The 14045-nt window shown below is 43.5% G+C and overlaps 1 protein-coding gene across 3 annotated transcripts in view; it reads left to right on the top strand.

Moving 5' to 3' along the window:
- The window catches only part of arhgef9a (Cdc42 guanine nucleotide exchange factor (GEF) 9a), a 16184-nt gene extending 10306 nt beyond the window's left edge, over positions 1-5878 (top strand). Inside the window, exons 4-9 of one of the 3 annotated variants that reach the window (XM_030792759.1) lie at positions 1-213; positions 2026-2155; positions 4237-4368; positions 4895-5138; positions 5301-5369; positions 5697-5878. The exon at positions 1-213 is cut by the window's left edge and continues 20 nt beyond it. In XM_030792759.1, the coding sequence (XP_030648619.1) occupies positions 1-213; positions 2026-2155; positions 4237-4368; positions 4895-5138; positions 5301-5369; positions 5697-5878 (970 nt within the window). Of the gene's footprint in view, positions 214-2025; positions 2156-4236; positions 4369-4894; positions 5139-5300; positions 5382-5696 lie in introns of all 3 variants that reach the window. The other 2 variants (XM_030792761.1, XM_030792760.1) reach the window with 2 other exon arrangements.
- The last annotated feature ends 8167 nt before the right edge of the window (positions 5879-14045 follow it).

Genomic DNA, 14045 nt, shown 5'->3' with positions numbered 1-14045 from the left:
TTCGGAGTATTGTAACAATCATGTGGACGCCTGTATGGAGCTCTCACGACTCATGCGGGATGGGCGGTACCAGCACTTCTTTGAAGCATGCCGATTGGTGCAGCAGATGATTGACATTGCGATTGATGGGTTTCTGCTGACGCCAGTCCAGAAGATCTGTAAATACCCTCTACAGCTTGGAGAGTTGCTCAAGTACACAGTTCAGGAACACAGGTGACTCACATGACCTTAGTGTGATTAGTGTTACTCTCTGTGTGATGTGATTAGTGTTATTCTCTGTGTGATTAGTGTTATTCTCTGTGTGATGTGATAAGTGTTACTCTTGGTGTGATGTGATCAGTGTTATTCTCTGTGTGATGTGATAAGTCTTACTATCTGTGTGATGTGATTAGTTTTACTCTCTGTGTGATGTGATTAGTGTTATTCTCTGTGTGATTAGTGTTATTCTCTGTGTGATGTGATCAGTGTTATTCTCTGTGTGATGTGATAAGTGTTACTCTTGGTGTGATGTGATTAGTGTTATTCTCTGTGTGATGTGATTAGTGTTATTCTCTGTGTGATGTGATAAGTGTTACTCTCTGTGTGATGTGATTAGTGTTACTCTCTGTGTGATGTGATCAGTGTTGTTCTCTGTGTGATGTGATCAGTGTTATTATCTGTGTGATGTGATCAGTGTTATTCTCTGTCTGATGTGATCAGTGTTACTCTTGATGTGATGTGATTAGTGTTATTCTCTGTGTGATGTGATTAGTGTTACTCTTGGTGTGATGTGATTAGTGTTACTCTCAGTGTGATGTGATTAGTGTTACTCTTGGTGTGATGTGATTCGTGTTATTCTCTGTGTGATGTGATTAGTGTTACTCTTGGTGTGATGCGATTAGTGTTACTCTCTGTGTGATGTGACTAGTGTTATTCTCTGTGTGATGTGATTAGTGTTATTCTCTGTATGATGTGATCAGTGTTATTCTCTGTGTGATGTGATTAGTGCTACTCTTGGTGTGATGTGATTAGTGTTATTACTTGTGCGATGTGATCAGTGTTATTCTCTGTGAGATGTGATCAGTGTTATTCTCTGTGTGATGTGATTAGTGTTACTCTTGGTGTGATGTCATTAGTGTTACTCTTGGTGTGATGTGATTAGTGTTATTCTCTGTGTGATGTGATCAGTGTTATTCTCTGTGTGATGTGATAAGTGTTACTCTCTGTGTGATGTGATTAGTGTTATTCTCTGTGTGATGTGATAACTGTTATTCTCTGTGTGATGTGATTAGTGTTATTCTCTGTGTGATGTGATCAGTGTTGTTCTCTGTGTGATGTGATCAGTGTTATTATCCGTGTGATGTGATCAGTGTTATTCTCTGTCTGATGTGATCAGTGTTACTCTTGATGTGATGTGATTAGTGTTATTCTCTGTGTGATGTGATTAGTGTTACTCTTGGTGTGATGTGACTAGTGTTACTCTCAGTGTGATGTGATTAGTGTTGCTCTTGGTGTGATGTGATCAGTGTTATTCTCTGTGTGATGTGATTAGTGTTGCTCTTGATGTGATGTGACTAGTGTTATTCTCTGTGTGATGTGATTAGTGTTACTCTTGGTGTGATGTGATTGGTGTTACTCTTGGTGTGATGTGATTAGTGTTGCTCTTGGTGTGATGTGATCAATGTTATTCTCTGTGTGATGTGATTAGTGTTACTCTCTGTGTGATGTGATTAGTGTTATTCTCTGTGTGATGTGATTAGTGTTACTCTCCGTGTGATGTGAGTATGGTTACTTTGTGGGGTGGAAACAGTGGTACTTTGTGAGATGCTGTGTAGAACTGTAAAGATGATTTGAGAAGCCATCATTTACAGTCATTTGTTTTAAAACGTTAACCCGTATTTTTAGTTCTTATCTCTAACTGTATTTGATTTTGGGCAGATTAATACAAACTGCATCTCTGTCCGTCTGTCTTTCTCTCTTTACGTCTCTTTCTTTCTCTCTTTCTGTCTTTCTCTCTCTGTCTGTCTTTTGCTTTCTGTCTCTCAGTGACTATCGGTATGTTGCTGCGGCATTGGCTGTGATGCGGAACGTGACACAGCAAATTAACGAACGCAAGAGGAGACTTGAAAACATCGACAAAATCGCCCAATGGCAAGCATCTGTTCTAGATTGGGAGGTAAGATTAGCAAATGAGAGGCCCTGTGGATGGTCTGGGGTTTAATAGCCATCAATAGTGCTCTATCTGTCTATCTGTAAGAGGACTTTAAAACAAGTGGAGACCGCAGGAGCTATGTGGGATCAAATAAACAGTGCAATGTGAAATGTCCTCAGCTTTGGTTTAGACTTCAACTCAGCCATATTTGGGGCTCCACTTTGGGTCAAACCATTCTGCATTTACTCTATGGGTTATACCATTTTGCGGTTGTATGTTCGGTTATACCATTTTGGGTTGTACATTGGATTATGTGATTGTGTAGTTGTTATGGTCACTGTGGGATTCTGTGTTGGGTTGTCTTGTTTCAGAGGGGTGGGTGGGATTGAGAGCAGGGGGTGTTACACTGGAACCACTCTGACTTTCTGCTCTCTGTCATAAACATAGTGGGTTTGCGTTGGGTCTCTCCGTGCTGTTGTTTAGTTCTGATTTGGGTCATAGCCTTCTGGGTTTGTGCTGCGGGTTTGTTCCATTCTTGGGTTCTGATTTAGGTCAAACCATTCTGGAGTTCCAATCTGGGACATGCCAAATCAAATCAGACAGTTTCATTACGAGCATGGGCTGACAAGTCTGTCGCACACACACACACACACATTATCATTAAAATAAATACATAACAATCACAGATACAAAACTCATAAAATAGCCACGCACCCCCTTCCTCTCTCTCTCTCTGTCTGTCTGCTTTCTCTCTCTCCACTTTCTCTCTCTCTGTCTGCTTTCTCTCTCTCCACTTTCTCTCTCTCCACTTTCTCTCTCTCCACTTTCTTTCTCTCTCTCCACTTTCTCTCTCTCTGATCACACCCCCCTCAACCCCATCACTAACACACCCCCCTCATCCCCATCACTAACACATCCCCTCCCTCAACCCCATCACTAACACACGCCCCCCTCAACCCATCACTAACACACACCTCCCTCAACCCCATCACTAACACACACACCCCTCAACCCCATCACTAACACATCCCCTCCCTCAACCCAATCACTAACACACCCCCTCCCTCAACCCCATCACTAACACACACACCCCTCAACCCCATCACTAACACATCCCCTCCCTCAACCCAATCACTAACACACCCCCTCCCTCAACCCCATCACTAACACACCCCCCTCATCCCCATCACTAACACACACCCCGCCCTCAATCCCATCACTAACACACACACCCCCCTCAACCCCATCACTAACACATCCCCTCCCTAAACCCCATCACTAACACACATCCCTCAACCCCATCACTAACACATCCCCTCCCTCAACCCAATCACTAACACACCCCCTCCCTCAACCCCATCACTAACACACCCCCCTCCCTCAATCCCATCACTAACACACACACCCCCCTCAACCCCATCACTAACACACACCCCTCATCCCCATCACTAACACATCCACTCCCTCAATCCCATCACTAACACACCCCCCCCTCAACCCCATCACTAACACACACCCCTCCCTCAATCCCATCACTAACACACACACCCCCTCAAACTCCATCACTAACACACACCCCTCATCCCCATCACTAACACACAAACACCCCTAAACTCCATCACTAACACACACACCCCTCATCCCCATCACTAACATACCCCCCTCATCCTCATCACTAACACACACACATACACCCATATCCTCATCTCTGCCTGCCACAACACCATCCACACACTGTCCACAGACTGTCCTCACACTGTCCACAGACTGTCCTCACACTGTCCACACGCTGTCCACACACTGTCCACAGACTGTCCTCATGCTGTCCTCATGCTGTCCACACGCTGTCCACAGACTGTCCCCACACTGTCCACAGACTGTCCCCACGCTGTCCACACATTCACAGACAAATGTCTCACACAACCTGGATGATGGCTCCTTCATGAGGATGTGACAGTAAAATACTGACCAAGACATAATGCTCTTGGCCTGCCTGTTGCTCACGTTCTGTGTGTGTGTGTGTGTGTGTGTGTGCGTGTGTGTGTGTCGGGGTGCGTGTGCGTGCGTGTGTGTGTGTCGGGGTGTGTGCGTGCGTGTGCGTGCAGGGCGAGGATATTCTGGACCGTAGCTCTGAGCTGGTGTACACTGGGGAGTTGTCCTGGATCTATCAGCCTTATGGGCGGAGTCAGACTCGAGTCTTTTTCCTGTTTGACCATCAGATGATCATCTGTAAGAAGGTGAGTGTAAAATGAATGAGTGCGTGGAGAAAACAGGCCACAGAGGTGAACAAAGCAAAGGGATGGTCAAAGGAAAAAGGGCGGTGAAGGTCGTGTAGAACTCAGAGAACAGAACGGAAGAGAAAATAAATGAAAAGAAGCAGGAGGAGAGACAGACGAATGAGCCTGTAAAGAGCAGGGAGTATTTCATGCTAAAGTCAGTTTCAGCGAATTAATCATACTTTGAGATTTCAAAATAAAACAGTGAAAAACAAAGGAGAACACACACAATGTTCTCTGTAAACTGGACAGACGCAGAGAGGAACCCGAGGCACATCGGTGGAAACAGATTGTCCAGTAGTTTGAGACGTGTGTAGTGAAGATTTTATGTTCCAAAGACTTATAATTCTCCTTGGTTTGTGGAGCACAGCTTGGTGATCCTTCACCTGACGCCGACTCACACGTTCTACCTGACCATGCTGTAGACTCCATGCTTCAGTTTAAGGATTTCTCTGTGTGTAAGTTGCAATCTGTGCTCTTCCTGTAGGACCTGATTCGCAGAGACATTCTGTACTATAAGGGGCGAATCGACATGGACCGTTATGACGTGGTGGATGCTATTGACGGGCGAGATGATGACTTCAACGTTAGTGTGAAGAATGCGTTCAAACTTAGCAACAAGGACTCTGAAGAAATTCATCTGTTTCTGGCCAAAAAGCTAGAGGAGAAAATTCGTTGGCTGCGAGCCTTCCATGAGGAACGTAAGATGGTTCAAGAAGACGAAAAAATTGGTGAGGAGTTTCATTTTCACAATAACCCTAACCCTAACCCTACGCCACTACCATGACACAGTGGATATTTCCTTCAGGATGTCAAATTTTAAAACCAAGTTTTAGGGTTTGATACTGACATTTATTCCTCATTTTGGAATTAAACTTTTGATTCTGTTTCAGGGTTTGAGATTTCTGAATATCAGAAGCGTCAGGCTGCCATGACAGTGAGGAGAGTAACCAAGCAGAAAGGTATGACATCATGTCAGAGATTATGACATCACATCATTCAGAGGACGGCATCGTATTAGCAATTATGACATCACAGTGCGCACAGGATGATGTCACATCAGAGATTGTGACATCACAATACTCAGTGGATGGCATCAGAGGCATCACAGGTGTTTCAAAATGGTTCTCCATGTGTGATGAATAAAAGTCTTTACGTCTGTTATCTGCATAAGATTTCGTTCTCATGTTTCTCCAATCCACTTAGATTTGACCGTAAAGCTGCAAACTGTGATGTGTTTGTCTCTGTGAATACGTATTGATGTGGAATTATTCTCCTGTGTGTCTCAGGTGTGGGTCAGGGTCGGTCTGTACCCCCTGCTTACCCTCCCCCTCTGGACCCACTGAGTCCGGGGCAGTACCTTCTCCCAGACGGGTTGGGCCAGGCAGATGGGTACGAGTACGGGGAACCAAAACGCAGCACATCTCCCTTCTGGCAGAACTTCAGCCGGTTAGCCCCCTTTAAGAAATAAACACCCTGCACCGAAGGGGCACAAAAAAGGACCACTGTATTTTTTGAAAAAAAAAAAAAAAGCACTATTCTACGTCCACTTTAAAATGGTGACTCTGGGAGGGGAGAACTGAAACACAGGGGAGAGGAAGAACCTGAGGAGACTGTGGTTTACCTGGACATCTGCCAGCAATGCTAATCTGAAATGTCCTCTTTACTACTGTAACATGCCACAACCCTAAAACACACACACACACACATTCTCTGTCTCACACACATACACGCACACATACAGAATGAACTGTAGACACACACTCATACATTCATACACACATACGCACGTGTGACACGCACACATACACAGAATGAGTCACAGACACACAGACATTGACTCACACGCTCTCTGTCACACACACATACACAGAATGAGTCACAGACACACAGACATTGACTCACACGCTCTCTGTCACACACACATACATTAGCGTGCGACTTGACGGAAACCAAAACACCTGTCCCCTTGCTCTGGTTCACTCAGAAGGATTCTATGGAAAAAAAAACCTTTCTGTTTCCTGTTCTCTTCACAAGAACAGCAGAGATAAATGGTTCCACATTTCAGACCTAACAAAGCACTAATCATACATTACTGTGCCACCCCGGTTGTCCTCTTCAGTGCACTGTGACTATTTTGGGCATTTCTCTCTCTTTCTCTTGTTCTTCTATTTTCCTCTTCTCTGCAACATTACGTCTGTAGAACCTTCGACAGATTATGATCTGTCCTGACTATCTGATTAATTGTGACGTTACCATAATTTGACTTTTTGCTGCCTTTTCAGTTTGTATTGCATGAAAAGAAAACATTCATTGCAGATAATTTTTTGTGCAATTATATTCTTACGGGTCAAAAACATGTTAAAAAAGCATCAGCAACCTTGGATGCTTGACAGTTACACAGAGTGCAGTGGACAGGGTATCCTATCATTACCTTTCAACCTGCTTTTTGTTTTGTTTTCTTTTTTTTTTTTAAATAAAGAAAACTGTGTCGCACAGCATTGCCAAACCTGTTCTGACCCTCCCAGGTGGTCTCCCCCAAACCCAAAAGAGACCAGAACACTATCTCAGTCACTATGTTCAATAATATAGTCAATATTTTTTATCATATTTTCATTTCCTGAATATCTGGATTAATATAGAGACACCGTAAGCAGCACTTCTCTGATTGGCTGACCACTGAATGACCAATGTGCCAAAATCGTCTGGTTGCCAAATTTATTCAAACAGGTGCATTGGCATGTGTGAACTGCCAAGTCCTGGAAATGTCCTCTCCAGCAGTGGGATTTCTCAGGCAGAAATGTTAATTTGTCAACTAAAGTCTGCTAATGCTGCTAAAACTAGCATCATATAAAGTTAGACATTTTCACACAAGGGGTTCGTGAGGTTTCATTTACATTCTGATAACTTTTAAACAATTTAGTATTTAAAGCATTGAAACGTATTTAGTCCACTCATAATATTAAAGGTATTGATGCAAAATATTATTTATTCAATAAAGATGTGATTTTAATTTTGTTGCTATTTTGATGTTTTTGGAGATAGTTCAACAGGGGCGGGTTCTTTCCACAAAACCACCAGTGAGCAGATTGTTTCTGGTGAAATGAGAACTCTTCTAGAGCCGGCAGAGGAGTGAGCAGAGGAGTGTGCTGAGAGCAGAGGAGTGAGCAGAGAGCAGAGGAGTGAGTGGAGAGCAGAGGAGTGACCAGAGAGCAGAGGAGTGACCAGAGAGCAGAGGAGTGAACAGAGAACAGAGGAGTGAGCGGAGAGCAGAGGAGTGAGCAGAGAGCAGAGGAGTGAGCAGAGAACAGAGGACTGAACAGAGAGCAGAGGAGTGAACAGAGAGCAGAGGAGTGAGCAGAGAGCAGAGGAGTGAGCAGAGAGCAGAGGAGTGAACAGAGAGCAGAGGAGTGAACAGAGAGCAGAGGAGTGAGCAGAGAGCAGAGGAGTGAGTGGAGAGTAGACTTTGGGTGAAGTCTGTTGTGCCATTTGTAAGAGGTGCCACAGGAGAATACTGTTGTACTATGATGGAAAATTATTGGTTCAATGTTTTTAATTTGGTGATATGATTGATAAACGGATGCTATCTCATTAATTTCATAATAAATTCTGTTATGAACACCACTGCGCTGAACTGAATGCTTGACCGACATCATTTTATTGATTTGTACAACATGCATCCGTTGTGACATTTGTGGTGCTGTTTCATATGTTTTGTATGTGTTTATTATGTGTGTTTTGCATGTGTTCTTAGTATGTCAAATGTGTGTTATACATTTGTTTTATGTGTGTTTATGTCTGTGTGTTATGTGTGTTTTGTGTTTCAAGTGTTGTTTTCTGTTGTAGATGTTGTTTGTATGTGTGTTTTATATGTCTTTGTTACGTGCTGTATTTACATGTTACATTTACATTTGTTAATTTAGCGGATGCTTTAATCCAAAGCGACTTCCACGAAAGACAGAATACAAACCAAGCATGTCGTCATTAAGGAACTGTCTGTGGCATAAGTGCCACCACTAAGTTCAGTTTTAGACCAGATACAAATGTTCAGTATTAGACCCAAAGCAAATGAAAGAGAGTTGTATGTTGTGAAGCGTGGCGCCCGCGTTATGTGAAGGTGTGTATTACGTGCATGTGTGTGTGTGTATAGCCCGGTTAAAAAGATTTATTACTTGTTATAAGTATTGTTAAAATCGTTGGGCCGAATAAGTTCACTGTATTATTGTTATAGATAATTTAGAGATTGTTGTAGACAATGTAAATAATTATCTATAGTTGTTATAGATAATATAAATTATTTATATTATCTTTAACAACATATATTTATTGCAGGCTGCTCTTGTATGATTGATCTTCTGTTCACGAGACGCAGCGCGGGCGAGTTCCTGAGAGAGAAAACGAGTGCATCTTAGGAGGTTTTTCGTGTGGTCAAAAGTAGTTCATTTAGTGGCTGTGTGTACTAATGAGTAAGATTTTTGATGATTATCTCGATATCGTGCTCGATGTCGTGAGGACGACTTAAACGTTGTTTACTCTGGTAAATAGCAGGAAGAATCTTCACATTGAATTTGTTAAGGGTTTTCACAGGTGGACCAAGCTAACCGATTAGCTAAGCTGGTATCTGCTAACAGACGGGGGTAATGAAGTTCTACAACTTCTGTAAGCACAGTTTGATACTACTGGCTCGAATTTTTACAATTGTAAATCAGTAAACAAAAGAATTAACAAGACAGCGCTTTGTGCTAACCGTTTAAACTCTCAGAGATCCTCTTGAGTGGTTGGACTGTGAGAAACAGCCTACGGAGAAGCTGCGTTGTCTCGCTCGAGGACAGACGCCAGCAACTGTAAGAGGGAGTCAAGCCACGAAGGAACAGCACGTCGTCAGAGGCATTACCAGAACTTTTGTTTTGCCTCTCCGGTGACAGTGAAGCGCCCGTTTATTTTGGGTCAAAACGTTCACAAGCTTCGACACAGGTCTGCAGCATTTTGTTTGACTGAACTCGTCGGCACCTGCTGCTGTGTGTGTGTGTGTGTGAGTGAGTGAGAGAGAGAGAGGGCCCACTCTGAGTGGCTGAGCTCTGAAAGCACAGACTGTAGCCTATATTTGTATATTTGACTGTATGTATATGTTTGTGAATTCACTGAGGTATCCCAGGGAAGATTTGAGGTAAGATTTCAAGTAATTTATTTGAGTTGAGCTTTTGAGAATACTGCAGTGAAATCAAGTTTGTAAACTGTGGAGGAGAGACACAACAGAGCACTACATTCTCTTTATATTAATATTTGTTAACTAAATAGTTGCGAATTATTATTTCTGAATCTGAGATGTGTGGTTTGTGTTCATCCTTCATACAAAATGAGGTTTATGTTTATGGCAAGAATTTAATCTAGTAGCTTTGTTCCTGTGTTAAAGATGAAAGCCCTTCCCTTTTTCAGGGTGGTAAGGCCAAAGGGGGGTGGGGGGCTGGGAGTGAGGGGCAGGGTGAAGTTGTCAAGTGTAGTGTGGTGTCTTTGGCCCTGTTTACACCTTGCATTAAGATCCGATTTTTGTGATCCGATCACAAGCTCAAAAGTGCAGGTGTAAACTCATCCAATGTGCATTGAGGTCGCATCAAGATCCGATCACCCAGACCACATTCGGAGGTGGTCTGGACTGCATATGACCAAATTCTTGCAGCAGTGTAAATGCGAATGCGAACTCGACCACATTGAACGACCGCCTGCTCAGCTGACGTCCTCTGCTTACGCGGAAGTACGAACTCATTCGCAGATGTAGCCTACTCATTCGCTCGCTAACGGCGTCATATTAAAGTGCGACAACAGGCAACAAGAACAACAGGCAAAACAGATATTGATTTCTTCTTCTTCTTCTTTTAATTTTGGACAGACCAGGCACGGGAAGTGCATTGTTGCCTCCCACCGATTAAAAACAACAACGTTTAACATGAAAAAGCTTAACATGGCTTAATGTTCCGAAACTGCGATCAATGATCACCAAATTTCTCTTGGACATCTCTTATCAGAATTGCCTCCTCCTGTCAAAAAAATCAAAATCGAAATCCTAGGAGTATAGTCGTTATCTCATGTTAAGCGTTTTCTTCTCCATTGACGCCCATTATAAGCTTATCGTGCCTTAATGTCCCAAAACAGCGATCAGCGATCACCATTTGTCTGACGTCTCACATGTCATAAGCACTATCTCCAATCAAAAAAGCCTGAAATTCAGTGAAAGGGGTAACGCGTTTGAAATGATTTGCATTTCTATTTGCATATAGAGCAGGGAAGTGAGATCCGATCTCAACTGGTCACTCCAGAAATGGATTCTAAAGCCAGGTGTAAACGGACGCACTTAGAGCTGTCCATTTGTGATTGGATCACCAAACTTGGATCTTAACGCAAGGCGTAAACAGGGCCTTTGGGTAGGGCTGGAGAAGATGATGTCACAGACTTTCGTGTGGTTGTATTGGGAATTAAACCCACGTTTCTTGTGGAGCAAAGCGAGAATTCGTCCCCAGTCCTCTTAGCTGGTGGCGGCTAATCGGGGCTGCGGCTCAGTCTGGGCCTGGGGAAGAGAGGGCAGATCCACACGCGTGAGGTGCCCGTGGGTTCCCTGCCTACCCCCCTGACTGGCTCTTTTGACTGGTGCCCAGAGTCCTCCAACAGGGTGTGGGCATGCTCCTTGATAAGCTGCCAGCTGAGCCTCCTTACGGTTTTGCTACCTTTCAGTTTTACCGCCGGGTCCACACGGGCTGTTATTTGGTTATTTCGTGTGATGCTGTTGTTGATGTCCAGGCTGAGTGGTCGCTGTCCTGGAGAATGGAGCTGAAATGGCATCGTTTGGCCCAGATCCAGTTAGGTACTGATGTCACAGTGTGTGTGTGTGTCTCTTAGGTGTGGACGTTGTGTTATGTGTGTGCATAATACAGTGTGTGTATTACGTGCTACATGTGTGTATATGTGTGTGTGTGTGTGTGTGTGTGTTATGGGCTATATGGTCATTGTAGGCCAGTACATATGAAATGAGGTATAAATGCAGGCCTACAGTTCCACCCTACAAAGGCAAAGAGAAGTCACTACACTCAAGTTGAAACTTATAAAAGCAAGTGTGTATGTTTGTGTTTGTGTGTGTGTGTGCTTTGTGTGTGTGTGTGTCATGTTTCCCATCAACCCAAGCATGGGGTTGGCAGTTTAAAGGAAGAAGGAACCAGGTAAATCCTGATGTTTCATTCGTTTATTTTATTCTTTCAGCTCAGATTTCTTTCTTATTCAGACCGTAAGATGAGTGTGAGTGTTCCCCTGCACAGAGGACACAGAAACACACACAGGGAAGAGCCTGGATGAGGTTTCACACTGAAACACAGCATCTGCCTGGGCTTTTTCAGAGTCACTCTTTCAAACTGTGTCTGCTAAGTGTCCTGCTACTCAACCCTCATAACCGTGGAGGAAGGATAGGCTACAGCGGATCAGAGTGGGGCAGGTAAAAGAGACTTTTTACACAACATGTTTACATCTCAGACAGTGTCACTGACTGATTTGTGGCAGTCAGTCAAGAGCTGTGGTGCGTGATATGATTCCATATTGGGAAATGATGAAGTGCTTGAACAGTTCACTGTTCCCAGTGCAGTGAAAGACAGTTATCAAGAACAAGCAGAGACGGCGCCTCTCACAGATGATACAGGAGAGGGTTGGGCAGTCTCTGAGAGGGTGGGGTAAACTGTGAGAGGGTGGAGCTATCTCTGAGAGGGTGGGGTAAACTGTGAGAGGGTGGAGCTATTTCTGAGAGGGTGGGGTAAACTGTGAGAGGGTGGGGTAAGGTCTGAGGGGGTGGGGTAAATTGTGAGAGGGTGTGGTAAACTGTGAGAGGGTGGAGCTATCTCTGAGAGGGTGGGGTAAGATCTGAGGGGGTGGGGTAAACGGTGAGAGGGTGGAGCTATCTCTGAGAGGGTGGGGGTAAACTGTGAGAGGGTGGGGTAAGGTCTGAGGGGGTGGGGTAAACGGTGAGAGGGTGGAGCTATCTCTGAGAGGGTGGGGGTAAACTGTGAGAGGGTGGGGTAAGGTCTGAGGCAGGTGTCCTGTGAGGGTGAAGATATAGGGATGTTCTTATGTTTTCATGTCCACAGTCGTGTCTAAACTGCTTTCATGTCTAAAATCATTTTTTACTCGATAAGATGTCGAAGTTACCAATGTAGCTGCGAGCAGTTTGCACTGTCCTATATGCATTTCTTAAAAACATTTTCATCATCTCCTCTACGTTACCGCACGGGCAGTTTTGGCCTGAGTGCAGCTTACGCATTTATACACAAACCACCAAGACTATGCCAACACCACAGAAGGATACCAGTACTCTCTCATTTTCAAAATGCTGATGATCTCACAATGGAAGTAACCGTGACAACGACTTTACTGATGGTTGCAGTGGTTGTTAATAACAGCCAGACTTTAACTTTGAGCTCTCTTGGTCCGTTAAATGAAGCAATATTTACACATCTTTGATTGCAGCAGCCAGTTGGGTGTGATGCTGTTCTGTGCAACTTGACTGTTATGTTATGCAATAAGTCAGCCACAAATTGCACCCAGTGTCCAATCAAAACGATTTAATGTGTCTCTCTGTCTGAAGTCAAGTCTGTATTAGGTTACAGCATCTTTACATCTCCAGCCTATGTGTTATGCTCACAGCTGCTAACACACACAGGTCATTGTTAAGACCTCCTTATAAAGCACTTGTTAAAGAGTGGCACAGTGGAGGTCACCAGAGATGCTGTATGATGTCAGATGTAATGTAAGGTGACTGACAGTGGCATGAGGATAAACTGTGTCATATCAGAGAGGTGACTTCACAGTGTTGTTCAGATCTGTTTTAAATGCATTATGAATGGTCATATGGGAGTTTACTGACAACATATCTCTGTGCTGCTGTGTGACCATGTTTATGGTTTAATGCTTTAAGACAGAATGGTTTGATACATTGTTTACATCAGAGAGAGAGAGAGAGAGTTGTCTCAGATTTTTACTCTACAGTGAAACTGGTTCACAGTGAACATGAAGTCTCAGGAAAAAAGACCCCTGAACACCACCCTGACACCCACCCACTGAGCACACAACCCCTGAGCCAAAACCTGAACACCATCTCCACTTACTCAGTACTCTGTGCCTTGACCCCAGACCACTTTTGCAACCACATGGAAGCAAGTTTTTAAAGAGGAAGTTCACCCATGTCTTCAATCAACACTGTTTTTTAACATGTTAATTTGGTCTATCAATATTTACAGATTTTTTTGTTATTTCTGTTTTGAAATCCTGTAAGTACATCAGCGAGCAACTGTCCCAAACTGAGTGAAATAGCTTTGCATCCTGTCTCACAGGCCAGTGCCACATGCTGGTTTGTTCTACCTCCTGTGAGAATGAATAAAAACAGGTATCAATACAATTACAGAATATACAAAAACCCTGCAAGAAATAGCTCTTAATGAATTATTTATTTATTGGTTTATTGGTTTGTTTTTATATTTACCTGACTGGCGGCTAAAAAATGACTAATTAGTAAATCCGCTGTCAACACAGTGAAAACTGTTACTGACAGCGTAAAGTTAACACAGTGAAAACTGTTACAGTGTAAAGTCATCACAGTGAAAACTGTT

The sequence above is a fragment of the Chanos chanos genome, chromosome 15 (assembly GCF_902362185.1).
Source record: "Chanos chanos chromosome 15, fChaCha1.1, whole genome shotgun sequence".
In the NCBI taxonomy this organism is placed as follows: Eukaryota; Metazoa; Chordata; class Actinopteri; order Gonorynchiformes; family Chanidae; genus Chanos; species Chanos chanos.
Note: the sequence above shows the minus strand (reverse complement) of the source record. Positions and strands in the feature narration are given on the sequence as shown.